Below are 18,697 nucleotides of genomic sequence, written 5' to 3' on the forward strand. Positions count from 1 at the left end.
AGTATAATATAACAACTAATGGGAGCTGAATGTGGTCTTGAACGCTGGAGAGCTACTGCTTGTGTGAAGTTAGTGGTGTCCCATTTGATTTCAAAGGAAACAATTTAACAATTTAACAAGTCCTGGCTGGTGCCCACATTGCTGCCCTAAAGATTTCACAGGATAATTGTGGAAAGGCTGCAGAAGTGGCTGCTGCTCTTGTGAAGCATGACTTAGGAGAGGTGAAGGCAGATGCCAGGGCTTATCTGCTGTAGAGAAACAAGTCTTGAACTGGCTAGGATGAACCTTGAAATTACAGTGGTACCTTGGTTTACGAACTTAATCCGTTTCTTTCATCCGTTTTTAAACCAAATCTGTTCTTAAACAGAGGTGCGCTTTCCCGCCGCCGGTGTCGTTCGTAGACCAAGGTAAGGTTCGCGTGGCGTTCATAAACCGAATAGTTCGTAAACAGGGCTGTTCATAAACCGAGGTACCACTGTACTTCTCTGAGGACGTGGTGTAAAAGGGGGTGAATGCATAAAATTTGTCTACTGTATATGTATTTTAATCTGTCCACAACCAGCTTTTGCCATGCCTTCTCAGACAAAAATGATAAGCTCTTAAGATCTATGAAAATGTGCGGTGGGCTTTAGGAATAAAGGAACTGAAAAAACCCTGAAAAACTACAGACCTAAATCAAATGATCCTACTTTGAATGCTTCTATCACACTAAACTACTGTGACTTTTCATCAAAAAGACAATGCTTTCTGTAAAACAACAACAACAATTCAGTAAAAATAAAAACCAAGCCAAAGAGGAAGAATCTTCTCATGAGAAATTAAAGACTAATGGAGAAAATTCATCATTTCTACTTGCTTAAAGACATGTTTTTGTTTTCAGTCAGCTATATGAAGACTTCATTGGCTTGCAAGTTACCACAATAAGGAAATGAGTTCAGTTCCTGTGCTTATTTGATAAAAAAAAAGCTAATGTAAAATGTTGGGCTACTAACAATGCTTGCACTCTCAGCAGTAGCTGCACTCATATCATCTGGTTGTTGAAAATTGTGGTTGTATTACTGAGAACTGTTTTGAAAAGGTAAGTTCCTGAAAAAAGGTTAGAAAACTTTCCAATAAATAAATACCCAGAAGGAAAGTTAAGGAATCAAGTGATTTAATATTAAAGTTACCTGATTTAAATTATGGCAAGGCTTTAAGGAATGGGTTGCTTTAATCTCCCTTGCCATTTTTATGGCTCCATCCAAACTGCTTATTTTCTGCATAACCCACACCTGAACACTATGAATATCAGTTATATAGTAACTGGTGTTCATTATCAGTTCTGTCTCCAGTTTCCTTTTCCTAATTGAATACAAAGAAAATCAGACCTCAGAAAAAGTTGATCACATGTTACAAATAATAACTCTGAATAGTAAACTATACAAAACAAACATACAGTACTCATGTTAAAAATAAGGTTTTGGTGACGATATTAAAATTACAAACTACAGAAAACGCCAGATTTATATTTACTGGGTGATAACTAACTAAGACATACTCAGAGTAGATCCACTACAATGAGGGCACTCAATGGATTTCTTGAGTATGATTAATGCTGAATAACTATCACCTGTTGTCCTCATAACAAGCAATTGACTGATATTGCATGCATGACACGAAAATGCATCCTTAACAGCCAGCTCTTCATGCTGAACACATTCTAAATGCTCAAGGGCACAAGTCGTGCAAGCTGCACGCATCCATAGCACTCCAAACACCAACGAACTACTGTAGTAGAAATGAAACTATAAAAATCATAGGAAAAAAAGAGAAAGATGTGCAAAGAGGGGGGAAATTAGAAGGTTGATGTTTTTAAATATTCTTGTTTTGAATATGCAACTGCCTTTTAATTCATATGTGCATATAGCAAAGTATTGGACTAAAGGTCAATTACATCAAGGGTAAAAATCTACCCTGAAACTTGATGGTCTGGTCTTTGCTGATAGCAACTCCATGGTAGGGTAAACAATGGATCTGAGCTCACAGATTCCCTGTGTCCTTCCAGGACTCCTGCTACATATAGTCCCCTCCCACGTCACAGAAGCAGGCATTTTGCTAAACATTTTGCCACTCAGAAATCTGTATTATTATAGTTATGTAACACTTTTCAGATAAATTATTAACGTCAAAGTAAAAGCTTTAAACCAGGTTACCTTGAATTTAGAGAAGCAATAATATCTGAAAACTTGTCATTAATAACACCTGCAATCTTGCTTTCTTCCTGTTTTGCTTCGGTGACCAAATCCTCAAGCATCTTTTTCATTTTGGGGGGAAGTGACAAAACAACAACCTGTCATTCTGTATTTGCTCTATAGCCAGCAGAACTAGATTTATAAATAATAAAAGCAGCATATAACTTTCAGGAACAACCTTCCCCCTTTTCTCTCACATGGTGGCAGTAGTTGAGAAGTAGTGATGTAAAAGAATACAAGGTTGAGGTTCATATTTTATAACGGCTATTATTATTATTATTATTATTTCTTATTTATACCCCGCCCATCTGGCCGGGTTTCCCCCACCACTCTGGGCGGCTTCCAACAAATAGCAAAATACATTAAAATATCACAGATTAAAAACTTCCCTAAACAGGGCTGCCTTTAGGTGTTTTCTAAATGTCAGGTAGTTGTTTATTGCCTTGACCTCCGATGGGAGGACGTTCCACAGGGCAGGCGCCACTACTGAAAAGGCCCTCTGCCTGGTTCCCTGTAGCTTTGCTTCTCGCAGTGAGGGAACCGCCAGAAGGCCCTCGGCGCTGGATCTCAGTGTCTGGGCTAAACGATGGGGGTGGAGACGCTCCTTCAGGTATACAGGACCAACACTTTGAATTGTGCTCGGAAACGTACTGGGAGCCAATGTAGGTCTCTTAGGACCGGTGTTATGTGGTCTCGGCGGCCGCTCCCAGTCACCAGTCTAGCTGCCGCATTCTGGATTAATTACAGTTTCCGGGTCACCTTCAAAGGTAGCCCCATGTAGAGCGCATTGCAGTAGTCCAAGCGGGAGATAACTAGAGAATGCACCATTTTGGTGAGACAGTCTGCGAGCAGGTAGGTTCTCAACCTGCGTACCAGATGGAGCTGCTAGACAGCCACCCTGGACACAGAATTAACCTGTGCCTCCATGGACAGCTGTGAGTCCAAAATGACTCCCAGGCTGCACACCTGGTCCCGGTTGACATAGCATTCCAGATTTTTGGGTGACCTCTGCAGTGCTTTTCACACAGATGCTAAATACAGATACCTTAGGCTTGCCACTGCGAGCTCCAAACAACACCTTCTGAGAGCTACCCTTCAAAAAGGAGCAGGACAATGCCTCCCCTCCCAGCTAGGAGATCCAGGAGGATACTATGATGGATGGGATCAAAAGCCAGTGAGTCCAGGAGAACCAACAGGGACCCACTCTCATTGCTCCTTTCAAAGCATTTTTAGAAATAATCCGAAGATCTCAGGGCGGTTCAGGACAACCAATGAAGTTCTGTTTCAAAACCAGCAAGAAGCCAGGGTGAAGATCTAAAATAACTGGCATCCTCCAAGAACACCTGGAGCTGAGGTGACATTAAATTTTATAGCACCTTGCTGAAGTATTGTTAGAGAAAGAATTTCTGGAAACAGACATCAGTACTGTATACTTCAAGCAAAGACACAGAATTCTCTTGGCCTACCTCCTCCGCATTCTTTAACCGCCCAAGATTGGTTTTAGCTACTTCCAAAGCTTTCTCTATCTCTTGTAGAATTTTGCTATTCTGGGGAAAATAAAAAGATAATAAAATTAGCAGAGAGCTGCATTAAACAAAGGCCCTCATAGCATTGTTATCCAATTAATTTTGATTACGAATTTTTAGATGGGGTTGCTTCGACTTACGAATTTTTCCGTTTCTAATGCATTCCTATGGGAAATCGCATTTCCAATGGCGCTTTTCGACTTACAAATTTTTCGACCTACGAAGGTGCCTTCGGAACGGATTAAATTCGTAAGTCGAGGCACCATTGTATTATCTCTTTTTTAAAATGCATGTGTATGAAGTTGTTTTCAACAAGTAGCAGACAGGGTTTTTAAAAATAAAACCAGGGTATCTCAAAAGAGTAGAAATAAAGAATCCATACCCTCAGGCTAGATAATCATTTAATTATGTGGTATAGTCACTACAAGGTTATCTATCTCTTTAACAGTTCATATTTCATTCTTCTTAAAAAAACAAAACACCCTGTAAGCTTTCCACACAATTGTTTTTTCATTCATGAATGCAGAGCTGTTAATCACTTCTTTCAAAAAATCCAGACCTATTTCTGAAGAGATGCCAAGACTATGAAACTCATCTAAGAAGGCTGTTTCAGACTCTTGACATCCCTTTTTCAGGAGTATTTTGCTCCTTTAGCCATTTAATTCTTTGAAGGTTCTGCTCTCCTCTTCTCCACTGTTGGGAGTTGACATCTCAGTTCACTACCACCAAACGACAATCACCAAACAACAAGTTAAAACAGGACACTGAGCTGCCCCAAATCTAATGACAGTAATATTAATGTTAAATGTAGGTGTTTTATTCTCAGGAGAATGAGAATTCTTCTCAAGGTGACATATTTTAACTCAGAACACTTTATGGAGTACTATGAGTTTGAATAATCATTGATCTCCACTTGTGTAAATATCTAAAAAAGACAATGCAATGTTTTCTACAAATGCTACAACACATTTGGAGGGCAAGAATCATTTTGCACACTGCAAAATAAATTCTTGGAGGTGTCACCAGTAGTGGCAAACATTAAATGACCAAAATTGACAGAGAAAAAGATCAGCATCCGGTCTCTCATTAATTCTCTAGTCAGTGATTTCCAAAAAAGGCATCACTTTGTTGCTGTGCTTTTTACCAGCAGTCTAACAACACAGAAGTTTAGGAAATATTTCTTCAACTCACACAATGTCATTGTCACTAGTCCAATTAGGTTACATTTATTTGAAATTAAATAGTTGAACTCACACTTTACTAAGCAAACACAAAACTGAGTAAGATTGTTTACATACCATATCTGCTGTAGATGGTTCTGATCTTAAAGAGTGAGCTGTAGTCCAGTCAGCAGAGTTAATCAGCTTACTTGGCTGATTGATGCTTTGAGTATTAAACCTAAAAATCAAATTGTTATATTACTTAAAAAAAAATACCTTCAATAACACATGTCCTTCCTGGATTGCACGTCTTTTGTTGGTACGTTGCTGACAGATAAATTATGTGGCAATTGATGATAGCCAGACAAATCTTGGCTATTGAATTCAGTCTGGGGGGAAAGTGTTTACAGGGGATTAACCCCTGGTGCTCTGAAATGGCTGTTTTCTGCATCAAGAGACCAGGAAGCTGTCAGCTCCTGAGAACCCTGATGGGGTTAAGTGACTTGTAAGCAGAGGAATCAGCATCTTGCCCAAAAGCCTTGTAAAAGCCCTGATGGGCACTGGATCTGCAAAAGTCTCCTTTAATCATTTCTAAGATTGTTATAATTTAGAATGGTCCTTTTTTCCGCTTCTCTCTCCTTTTTTCTTCTCTTTCGTGTCCTCTGCTCTGGGCCATTATTGGTCCAAGAATTACACACATGAGGGTGGTGGATGGATGGAAGGATTCTGAGTGAGAGGCAGGGAAGGGAAGACCTCCCAGAGGGAGAGATTGGGGGGGGGGAGGAAAGCTCCCAGGTGAGAGCTGGGCAGGTTCACTACTTTCTGTGTGAGATAAGGGTATTTGAGAGAGGACACTGTACAGTATTTTCTTTTCTCTTTCTTTGTTTTTGTTTATAATTAGACTGGTTTATTTTATCTCACTGTATCATGAAAAAGCTTTAATAAAATCTTATTGGGGGGAGGACACATGCTCTTCCGAAATATTCTTTTTTGTTGCTAATTCTAATAATCTATAAATGTTTAATTGTTTTAAACTTTTCTTGTTGATAATTTTAAGGTTTCTTGTAAACGTAGGAGTTTTTCTACAATGAAGTAAATAAATTTTGTAAAATAACTAATAAGCTTTTATTGTCACCTCAAACTTTTTTCTTTTTAAACAAGACCCAGCTATTTACCCCCACATTATTAGAGATAGAACATACAACTCCAATCCTGATCTAAGCCCAAAAATGTAAAATGGGTTGGCTGGACTTTTGTAGGGGGTCAAGAAATAAGTGTTTCTTCGGCACACAGAACCCTGCAGCACTGAATATTAAATATTTCACCAACTGAACAAAATCTTATCAGATTTTCTTTAAAACATGAGCATTTTAAGAGCCAAATGATGAAATAATAAAAAACTGTTTACTAAAAAAGCTATTAAAATTTAGAATATGTTTCAGCCCCACATGCCAACTCCTCCTTTGCTTCCAGTCATCAAAACACACTCCGATTTACCTTTTATATTTTTGCAGACTCCTAAGACGGACTTTTTGTTCAAAATCTAAGGTCACCTACAAGAAAGGAATGGAAAAGTTCACAGTTAAGAATTTTCAATACAGTACTTAAAACTATTAGATCCATAGTACTAGTAACAGGTAGGTGGCTGTGTTGGTCTGACACAGTCAAAACAAAATAAAAAAATCCTTCCAGTAGCACCTTAGAGACCAACTCAGTTTGTCATAGGTATGAGCTTTCGTGTGCATGCACACTTCTTCGTATGCATGTACACGAAAGCTCATACCAATGACAAACTGAGTTGGTCTCTCAGGTGCTACTGGAAGGATTTTTTTATTCTATTAGATCCAATCTTTCTTAGATTGCTGCTTATATTTTTATTTCTGTTCCAGATCAGCGATAAAACATGAAAGGAGACAGTAGAGACAACATGAGAACTGACAATGTCCTACCCATGTACTCTTAAGCTATTCTCCCACAAAAAATTGGTTGCAGGTTTAATTTTGTTAGTACAGTATTCCAATCAGAGGCCGATTTAGGGCAGTGCAACCTAGGGGGCAGTGCAGGCACCACAACTATGACATAGTGAGTTCATCAGGTGAGAGGTGGGATGCCAAATTTTGACCTTGCACAAGGCACTGCCGAAAGTCCAAAGTCCGCCCCGATCCCATATAACCCCAAAGAAAGCAAATCAATTACTTGTGAAGTATAGCTATCATATGCATCAGCCCTGTAGGAATTCTGAATCTGCAAGTCTAAAAAGAAGGGGGGGGAAGACGCAAAAACAAGTTAGTATATGAATGCTCGTTATTTAAAACAAATTAACACACATTAGAGTAACACAAGCACTCAAGTTTGAAAACAGCAATTTCCATGATTCCATAGCAGGTTTTCGGCTGGTCAAGATGGAGGGAGGAATTGGGGGAGGGAGAAGCGTTCCGGTACTCCAGAAAATTTACTTTCATCCTACCTGGGAGCTACCTGGGCGTATTTTAAGAATCGCCGCGCTGAGACCCGAAAGCAACTGTGGGCGATGAGGGCCTAACAGAAGAATATACTAACTTTCTGTTAGTTTCGATTTCTGCGCAAATCCTGCTCCATCACAAACGAAGGGGCAGCGGCCACCAAGCAGAGCTCCGAGGTAATATACACGCGACGGGCATGTTCAGACGAGGAACATTTGCTTCAAGTCACCCAAGAAGTCGGGTCTCGCCGCTGGAAAAATGGCGGCCGATGAGGCGGCGCAACCCCATCGCTTCCGACGGCGGCCCCAGCTCCTCGTCTGAACATGAAAAAAGAGGACCCAGGTGGCCTGCTTTTCTTCCAGGGAGGCGGCGTGAAATGAGATGGTTTCCCAGGCTCCCAGCCAAATGCTGCTGCGGAGGGAAGACAGGGAACTGGGCATTCCCGCCCAAAGGGGTGTTTTGTGCAGAGTGACTCTTCAGGGAGGAAACGGACCGTAGTTTCGTGCTTGCTCGGACCAAGCAACAAAACGCGGCCGCAAACCTCGCCGAAGGTCCCGTTTGGGCGTGTCTAGGATCCGGCTGCGCGGGTTAGTCAGCGGAGCGCGCGCGGGGGGTCCCGAGCCCCGGCCTCTCCTACTAAGAAGCAAGCAAGCCGCCTGCCCCGGATTAAACGGGGTGTTGTTTTTTGCAACGCGCAGGCAGTTCTCTAACCCGCTGCCCCTTGCAAAACTCTCTCCTCCGAAGAAGGAGCAGCGTCTCGTTCGCAGACTCCACCTGCCTGAGCCGGCGTCTCTCAGCACCCGTCGCGACGGGACTCCGCGCTGCCGGCCGCCCTCGAACGGGCTTTTCTGCGGGAACCTGCCTCGCCTCTTGGTGGAAGCGCCCGGGAAGGACGCCGCCGCCATCTTCTCCGCCCACTTTCCTTCCCTCCTTCTGCGCCCCGCGTTGTTGCCCAGCGCGGCACAAACCGGCCAAGATCCGAGTCACCTGCGACTGCGAGCTCGCGCTCTTCTCCCGATTTGTTTACGCCCACCTTCCCCGGCACGTGCGTTCCGACCAATGGAAGCTCCGCAGCCGCCTTTCCGCAGCCAATCGCTGCATCTCGGGATGGAGTGGGGGCGGGAACCCTCAGTGTGTGCATGGCAATTTAAATAATAATAATAATTAATTGCTGTATTATACGTGGGGGGGGAATTCGCAGGAGGGCGCTACTGTACAATTGGTTGTAATCATTGATATGCCTTTAAGGCGGATTTAATATATGTATATAGTTTTATTTCTGGTAATATTTGATTGTGTTTTAATGGATTGTTTTTTCCTATGTTTTTTAGCGGTTCTTACTTTTATCTTTCGTGTGCATGGGTCCAAACGGGACCTGTTGCTCATCTGAAGAAGTGTGCATGCACACGAAAGCTCATACCAAAATAAAAACTTAGTTCGTATTTAAGGTGCTACTGAAGGAATTTTTTTCTAAGGATGATGATGATGGTGGTGGTGGTGGTTGGATTGAAACTGTGGGTTTGCAAGTGCAAAGGTACCATCTGTTATAATGCATTATTTACAAATTAATATTAACGCATCTATAGACAGGATCTTTCCCGCAGAATCACCCAAATCGCGCTCCCCCCCCCGGCAACATTTTCTTCGCTTTTGGACAATGATGCTTTGCCCAATGGAGTTGAGCTTTATTATACTTGCATTTGCAATAGTGGCTAGTCCTTAGGTGAGCATTTGCCACTATATGTACCACAAGCTTTGTTTCATTTTGATTCCCCCCCCCCCAAAAAAAACACCACCACTGTGCAAGTTCACATACACACACTACCTCAAAACTGGGAACCAAAGACTGCAAGGTTCACCATCTTTGCTCTAACTACTGCATTACTGTACTGTAGTTGCTTTATTTTTCCTCCTTTCGCAGCTGCATCATATCTTGTAACCTCAGTGCTGGGAAGCCCTCTCAATGTTTCAGGTATGTTTACCTCACAAAGCTAATAAGTACCTTATGTGGCAGAAGGCCCCTAGGATATTGGGTTTTCTGTTTTCTAATAAGAAAAATAAATTGCAGATTTCAGACGCAAGATGGCAGCAAGGTTTAGCTATAATTAGAATGGCTGAGAATAGCCATACCTAATAAGATGAACCGATATCTCCCATCATTTTCTAATTTCTTGGCTTTGCGTGTTTTACAGAAACTCTACAGTGTTCTCAGCACAATGGTTCTTAGCACAAATTATATATATGCTAAATGTTTCATTAGTCAAAGCAAGCACCAATATAACTTTCCAATAGCTGTTTGGAAGGAATCCTATCAGTGCACAGATGGGTAGGTATTTTATCAAATGGGTTAAATTTACTGGAAAAGGAGCACCTGAATCTAAATTTACCCAGCTTTTTCTCATGCAGTCATCTAGGCAAATTCTGTGGATGACATGAAATGGAAAATATATGCAACTAAAGGAGACATTCCCAAAGGCTTCCCAGTGAAGTAAATGCTCTTAGTCGCAATAACTACCGGTATGTAGTCGTAGAATAACACTGAGGATACCCACTAATATATACAATGTGCAGCTTATGGTGCGATCTGAGTATGTCTACTCAGAAGGAGGCCTCACTGAGTTGAATGGGACTTTATCCCTCGCACTGTCATGAATTGCAGGACCAAATTCACAGTTTATCAGATTAAATTTGAGTTCAGCAACAAACTGTTCAATGGCACTTCAGTGAATCTCTGAATGATTCAAAAAGGAATATTTTTAAAGCACCACATTCTTACAAGAAATACCATATTCCCTCATATGAACCTGCCTGGGTTTTGAGACAGGCCGTTCTCTCTGTCATGCCACCCTCATAGGCATACTTGGTAGGGACAAGGGAGAGGGCCTTCTTGGTGGCTGCTCCCAGACTTTGCTCCCTAGAGAAGTTTGATTAGCTCCTTCCTTGGAGTCCTCCTTAAAAGTAAAGGTAAAGGTAAAGGGCCCCTGACCATCAGGTCCAGTCGCGTCCGACTCTGGGGTTGCGGCGCTCATCTCGCTCTATAGGCCAAGGGAGCCGGCGTTTGTCCGCAGACAGCTTCCGGGTCATGTGGCCAGCATGACAAAGCTGCTTCTGGAGAACCAGAGCAGCGCACGGAAACGCCGTTTACCTTCCCGCCGGAGCGGTCCCTATTTATCTACTTGCACTTTGATGTGCTTTCGAACTGCTAGGTTGGCAGGAGCTGGGACCGAACAACGGGAGCTCACCCTGTTGCAGGGATTCGAACTGCCGACCTTCTGATCAGCAAGCCCTAGACTCTGTAGTTTAACCCACAGCGCCACCTGGGTCCCTTATTCCACCTTATTTGGAGAACTAATTGCTTTTAACGAAAGGACTGTGCTGTGCTGTTTTTACTGTAATTATTTGTATGGTTTTAATAGATTTTTTTAAATGTATATATACAGCATATAGTTTTAATTCTATCAAGCTGCCTTGAGTTCCTGTCAGGGAGAAAGGTGGGGGTATAAATAATAGAATTGTAGATTTGGAAGGTACCCCCAAGTGTCATCTGGTCCACCCCCTGCAACTTATAAATAAATATTTTAAAAACCACTAAATTGTTCAAGGACTACTGCTATGTCTTTGATCCTTCATCAAGAAAACTATAAGTTGCTATAGCTTCCTCTCCCACACAGTGCAGCAAAATAGCTACTTGAAGATTATTAGAGACCTTATCAACTCCAGCTGCAGTCAAATATAGTTGAAAAGCTTGCTCCCATCCAATTATCAGCCAACTTGCCTTGCAAAACTAGTGCAGGCAAGACGCTGCATACTCTGAAGCACGTGTGCAAAAATGCACCAACAAACTCAACTCCGAAAAAGAAGAAAATAAATCCACACCAACTTCTGACACCATGTAACAGTTGGTTCTCAAAGGTTCTGTGGAATAAACCCAATAATGCACAAGCCTCCTCCTATACAGCATACAAATTTATCCATTTTTTCCAAAGACAAGCAAGTACAAACATACACATCAAGAGATAGAACCTCAGATCAAAAGCACTAGGCTGATAAATGTTTCTCACAAGCAGTTCATAGTCGTTCCCCAGAATCCTAAACACATCCACTCAGTGTTAAGTCACATTAAGATGCTGTCATTTATTCCTAGGTTTGCAACTTTACAAATGCTTTACAGCCATGATAATTAAGAAACATTCTGGAAATGCCAGGATACAGTCCTTCGTTTCCTCTACCTCCTCATTGTCACAACACATTTCTGGCTTTAATATAATTTATTGTATTTTTCACAGTGGCGGGGAAGTCACGCTTTTTAAGTGGAGCAAAACCAAATCCCCGTGGCACATTACACAATGATCCCTGTAAGTGTAATTGCTAACAGATTAATCCTGTACTGTACCATGGAAGCTGTTCTGAGTGCTTTACCAGAAGGAACGGGGTGTCTTTAGAGCTTTGTGTTAATAAACGTATGCAGCAATTTGACAAGTACTATTACTGAATGAGGCAATCAATTGTGAGATTAAAGGGATATCTGCATAGATGAAACTTCAAACTAAGCTTTTAAAAATGGGCTGTTCTAAGCAGGTTAATTCAGAAGTAATTTTTCAGAATCCAAAAGGGCCATTTCTAAACATATGCACATATTAATAAAGGTAGTTGTGTGTGTGTGTGTGTTTCTCAGAATCATTTCACAGGTTGAAAATACTGTAGGGCTATTTTATCAATATTGGAGGTAATCTCTATCAAAGCCAGAGAGAGCAGGCAATCCTGAAGGCAGAATAATTTTGTCAATTATTGGGTTTTTTTGAAGGTGGCTCCCAGATCTGGGTCAGATTGGTTTAGACCTGTAAACTGAATATAATGGGATTTAAAGGCCTCCCCCCTCCCCCACCACCTTAAAAATGAGATGCTTTGTGTTTAGCAGTTTCAAATAAACATTTTTGTTAGGCCAAATTTTGTGCAACTTAATACTGTAGCACATCGAATTTAATTGTATGTATATTAACAGCAGCAACATTTACTGTAGCCAAACACTGGACCATAGCTGCCAAGTCTCCCGTATTCCCCGGGAAACCCCCGTTTTTCCGGCTGTTCCCAGCCGAAAAAACGGAGTTTCTTGTTTTTCCCCGGTTTATTCTGGCACGGCGGCCATTTTGGAACTGGGCGGAGCATGCTCAGGAGCGACTTTTGATGCTGCTCTGCCCAGTTCCAAAATGGCTGCAGCGTGACTTCTGGTGCGGCGGCCATTTTGGAACTGGGTAAAGCAGCATCAAGTCACTTCTGAGCATGCTCCGCCCAGTTCCAAAATGGCGGCAGCGCTACTCCTGGTCCGATCCCTTATTTTTCAAGAAGGAACTTGGCAGGTATGCAGTGAAACTGGGTGGAATCTATACACATATAAAAACTGTTCTGAAAATGCTTTTTTTAGAAAACAAAAAAGTGTTTTTAAAAATACATTGATTTCTCCATAAGGCTCACCATCGCCATCTATTATCACATTGTATATTGCACTTAAAACACACTTAAAACATTTCATCTGCAGCTGTATAGCCGAGTCCCTGATGCCAGCCTGGCAACAGCAACTCTACAACTTGGCTTTGATGGAAAAGTTAACCCACCAAGTCCAAGCATGTCAAAATAATCAAACAGACACTTTTGACACCACCCCTAATTTTTGCAGGGGTCATAAATACACAGTTGCAAAAGAACTTGCACTGCATGGGAATCTATGGCAGGACTCTTATAATGCAACGTGTATAAGCGATGTAATTGACTTCTGGAACAATATAGGGCACTTATCCAGGTTGTTGATGTGTAATATCAGGGGTCAGCAACCTTTTTCAGCCGTAGGCCGGTCCATTGTCCCTCAGACCTTTTGGGGGTAGGACTATATATATATTTGGGGGGGGGGGGATGAACGAATTCCTATGCCCCACAAATAACCCAGAGATGCATTTTAAATAAAATCACACATTCTATTCATGTAAAACACCAGGCAGGCCCCACAAATAACCCAGAGATGAATTTTAAATAAAAGGACACATTTTACTCATGTAAAAACACACTGATTCCCGGATCATTCGTGGTCCGGATTGAGAAGGCAATTGGGCCGGATCCAGCCTACGGGACTTAGGTTGCCTATCCCTAGTAATATCATAACTTGTGCTTGCTTACAACCTACTCTCCGTGCATCCATACTTTCCCTTACTATTTTAGGATCTGATCCAGAGGGAGACGATGGAGGGCATGAGACCAGCAAAGATGCCCCACATTGTCCTATACTGTATTGTGTTATGCAATAACTGAGGCTTAAAAGGTAAAGGTAAAGGTACCCCGACCGTTAGGTCCAGTCACGGACGACTCTGGGGTTGCGGCTCTCATCTCACTCTATAGGCCGAGGGAGCTGGTGTTTGTCTGCAGACCAGGTTATGGCTGGTATTCAACTATGTTTTACTCAGAGTAAGGTAAAGGTAAAGGAACCCCTGACCATTAGGTCCAGTCGTGACCGACTCTGGGGTTGCAGCACTCATTGGCCGAGTGAGCTGGCGTACAGCTTCCAGGTCATGTGGCCAGCATGACTAAGCTGCTTCTGGCGAACCAGAGCAGCGCACGGAAACGCCATTTACCTTCCCGCCGGAGCGGTACCTATTTATCTACTTGCACTTTGAATTGCTTTCGAACTGCTAGGTGGGCAGGAGCTGGGATCGAGCAACAGAAGCTCACCCCATCACGGGGATTCGAACTGCCAACCTTCTGATCGGCAAGCCCTAGGCTCAGTGGTTTAGACCACAGCGCCACTCAGATCCTTACTGTATTGCTAAAGGAATCCTTCTGTAAGTTGTTGACCCATGCCTGTTTGTTGGATAATGAGTGTCATTATCAAAATTATGTCGATGTCAGATTTTTGTGGCAAATTCAATAAAAGTCAGCTCAATAAATGAGGCTGTGACTTGTTTTATTGGTGGGGTGCCTTCTCTCCCCTTTTCCTTTGCTTTCCCCTCCTTTTCTCTTGCTCGTTTTCTTTGAATTTTTTTGTATAATTATACATCTGCAATCAGCTGTCAAAAGCCTGCTGCAGACATAATAGACAAAAGCAACTAGCAAAATTGGTTTGTGCTTCTTGATTGCAAATGAGCCTTCTGCTTCAGATAGTTCAGGGGTGGCCAACTCCCAAGAGACTGCGATCTACTGGCAGAGTTAAAAACTGGCAGTGATCTACCCCCTGGGGGGTGGGGTTCAGGTGAAAGTTGTTGAGCTTTTCTGGGGAAGGAAAGCCCTGGTTTTGGGGTTCAGGGCTAAGTTACTGAGCTTTTAGGGAGGAAGAAGGCCTGTTTGGGGGGAGCCAGTGATCTGCCAGTGATCTACCACAATTGTCCAGTGATCTACCAGTAGATCACGATCTACCTGTTGGACATGCCTGAGATAGTTCAAGTAGTGGTTTTCACAAACAGTTCAATTTCTGATCCTTTTAAGGCCTTGGTCTCTTGTCTATTAATATTGTGTGTGTGTGTGTGTGTGTGTGTGTGTGTGTGTGTGTGTGTGTGTGTGTGGAGGGAAAGCATTATCATCAAACTGGCAATCTGCCAAAGATTTCAGAATGGCATGGAAATTAGTAATCACACATGATGAAAACATTTATGATATTACATTACAGTACATTCATTTTAGATCATTGGCAGACACATTTCAGGAAGGATAACAATATTATACAAATTCTAGTGCTCTGGTAAACAAAGGGATTTAAACACCCTTGGCTGAGGCTGCTGGTAATATCCTCGGCTAAACGACCAATCATAATGTTTTAAAATCAAAGTAGGATTTTCTTTTCCTCTTTGAAACAATTCTGTTAGTGATAAGCAAAACTTAAGCCCACTAGCTTTTTATATTTTGCCTCTCAGTGCATTTGTTCAAAGACATTTATTATAAACAGTTCTAATTCGCATATCATGTTATCCTGTCAAGAGAATGTAAAGATCTGATTTGGTATTTCCCCAGCAGGAGAAAACCTAGCTGTAAGTGAGGAAAAGACTCAGCTGATAGCTAGTTTTCTTACCTTCCTTCCTGTCTTAGGAATCGGCCAGTAGCTTCAGATCTCCTGGAATACATTCTTCCTTGGCCCAAAACAAAAAATGCACCACAACGTAACTCTGTGAAAGTGACATATACATGTATATAGCCTGAAGGACTGAAGGAGTTGGTTTCTCTTTTCCTCCTCAAGGCCTAGGTTAGCCAGGGATGGGGAACCTCATACCCAAGGGCCAAAAGCAACCCTCCAGACTTCTCTAACTGGCCCTTAAAATGCTTCTCAGGCTACATCCTTAACTTGTTTTGCATCTTCCTCGAGCCAAGGAATACGTTTTATGAAGTACAGAAGGCACCAGAACGTTCTGGTGCATTCTGAGGTTTTAAAAGTTGAGACTACATAACACCAGTCCTGAATGAATTACATGGGCTCCCAGTCAGTATCTTTCCGAGCACAATTCAGTGTTGGTGCTGACCTTTAAAGCCCTAAACGGCCTCTGCCCAGTATACCTGAAGGAGCGTCTCCACCCCCATCATTCTGCCCAGACACTGATGTCCAGCTCCGAGGGCCTCCTGGCGGTTCCCTCCCTGCGAGAAGTGAGGTTACAGGGAACCAGGCAGAGGGCCTTCTCGGTAGTGGCGCCCGTTCTTTGGAACACCCTTCCATCAGATGTCAAGGAAATAAACAACTATCTGACTTTTAGAAGACATCTGAAGGCAGCCCTGTTTAGGGAAGATTTTAATGTTTGCTGTTTTACTGCAGGCATATGTTTTGGGACTACAAGTCCTATCATCCCTAGCTAACAGGACCAGTGGTCAGGGATGATGGGAGTTGTAGTCCCAAAACTATACTTTGAGGTTATGTCCTCCAGATAAAGCCTATATTTACTGTCTACAGAGGACCTCCGTTATTCTCCTTCTCTTCTTTCCTATTGGACTGTTCTTAGTTTTGCTTTTGTATTTATATTTATATTGCATGGTGTGATTTTTTTACTGCTGGAAACTGGATTTGCTCTACATGAGCTAAATTTTGCCTTGCTTGGGAGCTAGCAACAAACTGTACGCTGTATACCTTAGTGAATATTTTACCAAAGACAACTTCTGCTGTCTGTGTGTTTTTGGAATCCATGTGTCTGCTAAATTTCTACTACTCTGCTGATCAAATGAGACCGGGGGGGGGGGGCGTCCTCTGGTCTGCAGCACTGTTTTCTCGTCAGTTTTTTTGCCTAGCTAGAATGCGTCCCTGAACACTGATAATGCCTCACTCTTGTCTGAACAGATAATAAAGGAGAGTATGAGTGCTTCACAAAGGCATACCCTCCAACATGTTACAGTGGAAAACCGGGACACCTGTCTTCCAGGGCTGTGCTCCCTCAGGAGGGCCAAAAACAATGGACAAAAGTAGGGGGGCAAGTGGCGGCAGGGAGGGGGCTAGTGATGGAGTCGGTGGAATGGTGGGGGAGTGCCCCGAATTGCCCTCCCAAAATGTTGAGGGTATGGAATAATTGTTTAATGTACATTGAAATGGGAGATACATATTGTGTTCATATTGTATACTGTGAAGCCTGTTTGGAAATTTCCATGATGTTAGAGAAAAGCCTACCTGGTGAATCATTAATACAGCTGTATCATGGGCTTGTATCTATGTGGCTTAGTTACAAGATCATCAATTCCAGCAGTCCCACGAAAGCAGTTCCATGCAGTTTAGCCTATGCATATGTTAATTTGCAAGCATCCATGTTGGGTACAGTGTCTCTTTGTTCTAAGCTACTGAAGAGAATGGATGTGTTTTTTCTCTGTCTCCAGCTACACATAAACTAAGTTATTATGCCTTATGCTGGGTGCCATGCAACTAAGTGAATGTAACTTTATTTGTTTTTAAGTTGTTTGAAGTTAAAATCTGTGAATAAAGCTTTGGAACCACATTTTTCAACTGGATAATTTTTTCCCCAATACAAGAGCCAGTTTTGCTCATCTAGCGGCTTCCACATGCGTTAAATTAATAAACTCAATAGAGATTAGGGGGAAAGCCCCATTGGGATCAGTTACCGGTAGTTGAATGCTGTCCAGGGTCTCGTTCCTCCTGTTCCTCTCTCAAGAAAGGACTATCAAGTTGGCAGGTAGAAGGAAGGAAGGTGTGATACTGTACCCTTCTGCAGTCTACATTCCTGTGCTGGTTGTAGAGGAAGCGTTGTTTTGCTCAAACGAGCTATTTATCTTCTGTTTGGTATACCGAGTACACAGGCAAACATTTTAGCAAAGAGCTAAATGCTGTACTATCATAGTCGGTTTTTCTTCTTCTTAGCAATGTGCATGAATGCAGTATAATCCAGTTAGTACGTCTGTGCTTAATGCGGACAGCTGCTTATGTGGTCAAAAGTTGATAATGATGGGAATGATTAAGGCTTCTCCCCAGGCATCTCCAACCCCTCCAATGGAAAAAGAGTTCATGGAACCCAGGAGAATGCAATTTATGTCCATCTACACCTGATTTAGCCTGTGAGGCCCATAACCTCAGTGTTTAAATGAAAAGGATACACTCTGAAGGTTTAATTTTATCCTAGGAAAACATAGTGGAAAAATAAACAACTAATGTATTATTTTTAAGGTGTCCAGATTTTTTGGTGGGGGGGGGAGGGACAACACTTTTTAAAAATGAAACACGCAAGATCAAATTTGTCTGTTGTATCAAAACACCCCCTGTATTATCGTCTTTATGTTATCTTACACAATTCATATGTAACTATTTAATTTGCGGTCTGAAAAAAATCAACACTGCACTGAGCCAAAGAAAGAATAATAAATGGATAGTCAGTTGAAAACCTTGTTAATGGTACACACAAAACATTAACTAATAGAATCAGCAGAAATAAATTAATTCCAAATGGAGCATCTTACATTTTGCAGGGGAAGGTGAAAAGTTTGCTAAACAACTAGGGCTTTGGGAGGTCAGTACTTCTGCTGCTCATAGGAGCTATCCATTCTTGCACACGCTGGAAATGTGCCTTTCCCTAATCCGAAACACAGAGTCCTGGCTGTACCACTTGTATAAATGTGTTAGATACAAAAGGCTGGAGAAAAATGTTGGTAGCTTGGATCCTCAGTGGCTCACTGAACAGTACCAGAAGGATAACTATTGGATTCAGGAGCATCATTTCAGATTTCCATTATTTTAAGATCTCAACAATGGGCCGAGTCCAGGATTCTTTCAGGGTCTGGGATTCTTTCAGGGTTAATAATGTGAAAAGTACTTAATTTGAGTACATTTGTTGCACACACACACACATGAATTTGTCTAATCT

The 18,697-nt window shown here is 42.1% G+C and overlaps 1 protein-coding gene across 7 annotated transcripts in view; it reads right to left on the minus strand.

The window, feature by feature from the left end:
• The window catches only part of RNF17 (ring finger protein 17), a 40,794-nt gene extending 32,407 nt beyond the window's left edge, over nucleotides 1-8,387 (minus strand). For 2 of the 7 annotated variants that reach the window (XM_060273835.2, XM_060273834.2), the window contains exons 1-7: nucleotides 8,158-8,382; nucleotides 7,114-7,169; nucleotides 6,415-6,470; nucleotides 5,056-5,155; nucleotides 3,698-3,778; nucleotides 2,193-2,293; nucleotides 1,170-1,341 (exon numbers count right to left, since the gene is read on the minus strand). In XM_060273835.2, coding sequence (XP_060129818.1) covers nucleotides 1,170-1,341; nucleotides 2,193-2,293; nucleotides 3,698-3,778; nucleotides 5,056-5,155; nucleotides 6,415-6,470; nucleotides 7,114-7,169; nucleotides 8,158-8,284 — 693 coding nt within the window. In that variant the 5' untranslated portion in view covers nucleotides 8,285-8,382. Of the gene's footprint in view, nucleotides 1-1,169; nucleotides 1,342-2,192; nucleotides 2,294-3,697; nucleotides 3,779-5,055; nucleotides 5,156-6,414; nucleotides 6,471-7,113; nucleotides 7,170-7,384; nucleotides 7,483-8,157 lie in introns of those variants that run through there. The other 5 variants (XM_088668307.1, XM_088668308.1, XM_088668309.1 and 2 more) reach the window with 5 other exon arrangements.
• Nucleotides 8,388-18,697: the final 10,310 nt, after the last annotated feature.

The sequence above is a fragment of the Zootoca vivipara genome, chromosome 4 (genome assembly GCF_965207765.1).
Source record: "Zootoca vivipara chromosome 4, rZooViv2.hap1.1, whole genome shotgun sequence".
NCBI lineage: Eukaryota > Metazoa > Chordata > Lepidosauria > Squamata > Lacertidae > Zootoca > Zootoca vivipara.